At 33.4% G+C, this 1410-nt stretch overlaps 1 protein-coding gene across 1 annotated transcript; it reads right to left on the reverse strand.

The window, feature by feature from the left end:
• Positions 1 to 201: 201 nt before the first annotated feature.
• On the reverse strand, positions 202 to 1410 carry EIN_295580 (protein kinase domain containing protein; the record flags this gene model as incomplete). The annotated part of the gene is made up of 1 exon (XM_004260331.1): positions 202 to 1410. A coding segment is annotated over one exon (1209 nt), but the record flags the coding sequence as incomplete, so codon positions are not given.

A 1410-nucleotide genomic window follows, 5' to 3' on the forward strand; every position in this document is an offset into this window, starting at 1 on the left:
CTATAATTTTTATTTGAGTACTTAAATTCAAAGTTCCTGAGCAAAATAATAATTTATGAATTTTGATTGGTCTGTTGACCCACAAATAGACTTAACCCACAATTATTAAATTCACAAATAGATGCTTTTTACTTTATTATTATATAACAAAAAAAAACAATTTTTTTAAATAAACAAAACTAAACAAAAAATATTTTAAAGTTAGTCTGCATTATTTTCACTGAGTTGCTTCTTAAGTCTGTTAGTTCTATTTTCAATAAGTCCTTCGATCTTGTCTTGTTCGAATCCGCAATCCAAATGAGTGTGATTTACAACATCATCATCGACTCTGACAATCATCTTAGTTACATTGTCGAAATTCGGTCTGGCTTCAGGCTTTTGTTTCCAACATTCATCAATCATTGTTTTATAAAGAGAAGGCATATTATCTTTTAAAGGGAGTCGTTTTCCACTCTCGACGTGGTTTTTAATTTCAAAAATAGATTTGAAATCCTTATAAGGCTCTTCTTGGTAATAGACTTCCCAAGCAGTTATAGCAAATGAATAGACATCACCTGCAAATGTATATTCATCTGTAAAAGTCTCAGGTGCAGCATAAATAGGTGTACCAAGACCTTTGTCTTCATTATTTTTCTTCAACGTTTTCTTAGTGAATCTTGACGTCCCAAAGTCTGTGATTTTGATAGTGCAGGCGCTGTTAAAGTCGAATGAATTGACTAACATATTCTCAGGCTTTAAGTCAAGATGCATAATTCGATTCTCATGTAAAAATTGCATACCTCTTGCGGTATCAAATAACATTCGTACCTTCAACTTGTATGGTAGAACTACATAATCCTCCTTTTCTTTACGTAAATACTCTCCCAATGATCCAAGGACAAAGAACTGAATCACCATAGATACTTGTTGGATATATGTCACCGACCCCATGTAATTCGCAATAAACGGATTCCTCAATTTACTCATAATCTCACACTCTTGAATAACATTCTTCTTTAACTCTTTCATCTCCTCTTCATCCAAATTCTCCCATCTAAACTGTTTTACAGCGACAGGGACACTCCTGTAATACCCGATATACACCCGACCCATTGCTCCTTCTGCTATTGGTTTTTCTGAAATATTCAATTCATCCAGATCAATATGAGTCGAACTTGCTGCATCTGTTGTGATGGTGATGTTGTAATAAGATTGTGTTAAAATGTTCTTCTTCAATTTTTCCATTTGCTTTGCATCATCATTCGTCCAATTATCAAATGTCTTGTTCTTCAGTAATTCAGCAATTGAATGGAGTGTAGTTTTGGATTTGGAGAACCACACTGTATAAGGTATCTTCATTCCTCTTATTCTTGTTGTGCAATGAATAGTCAAATATGCAGTCATTGTCTTAACTGATGAATTTGGTCTTAA

This window comes from Entamoeba invadens (assembly GCF_000330505.1).
Source record: "Entamoeba invadens IP1 unplaced genomic scaffold scaff_1105074725091, whole genome shotgun sequence".
NCBI classification, from domain to species: domain Eukaryota; phylum Evosea; order Mastigamoebida; family Endamoebidae; genus Entamoeba; species Entamoeba invadens.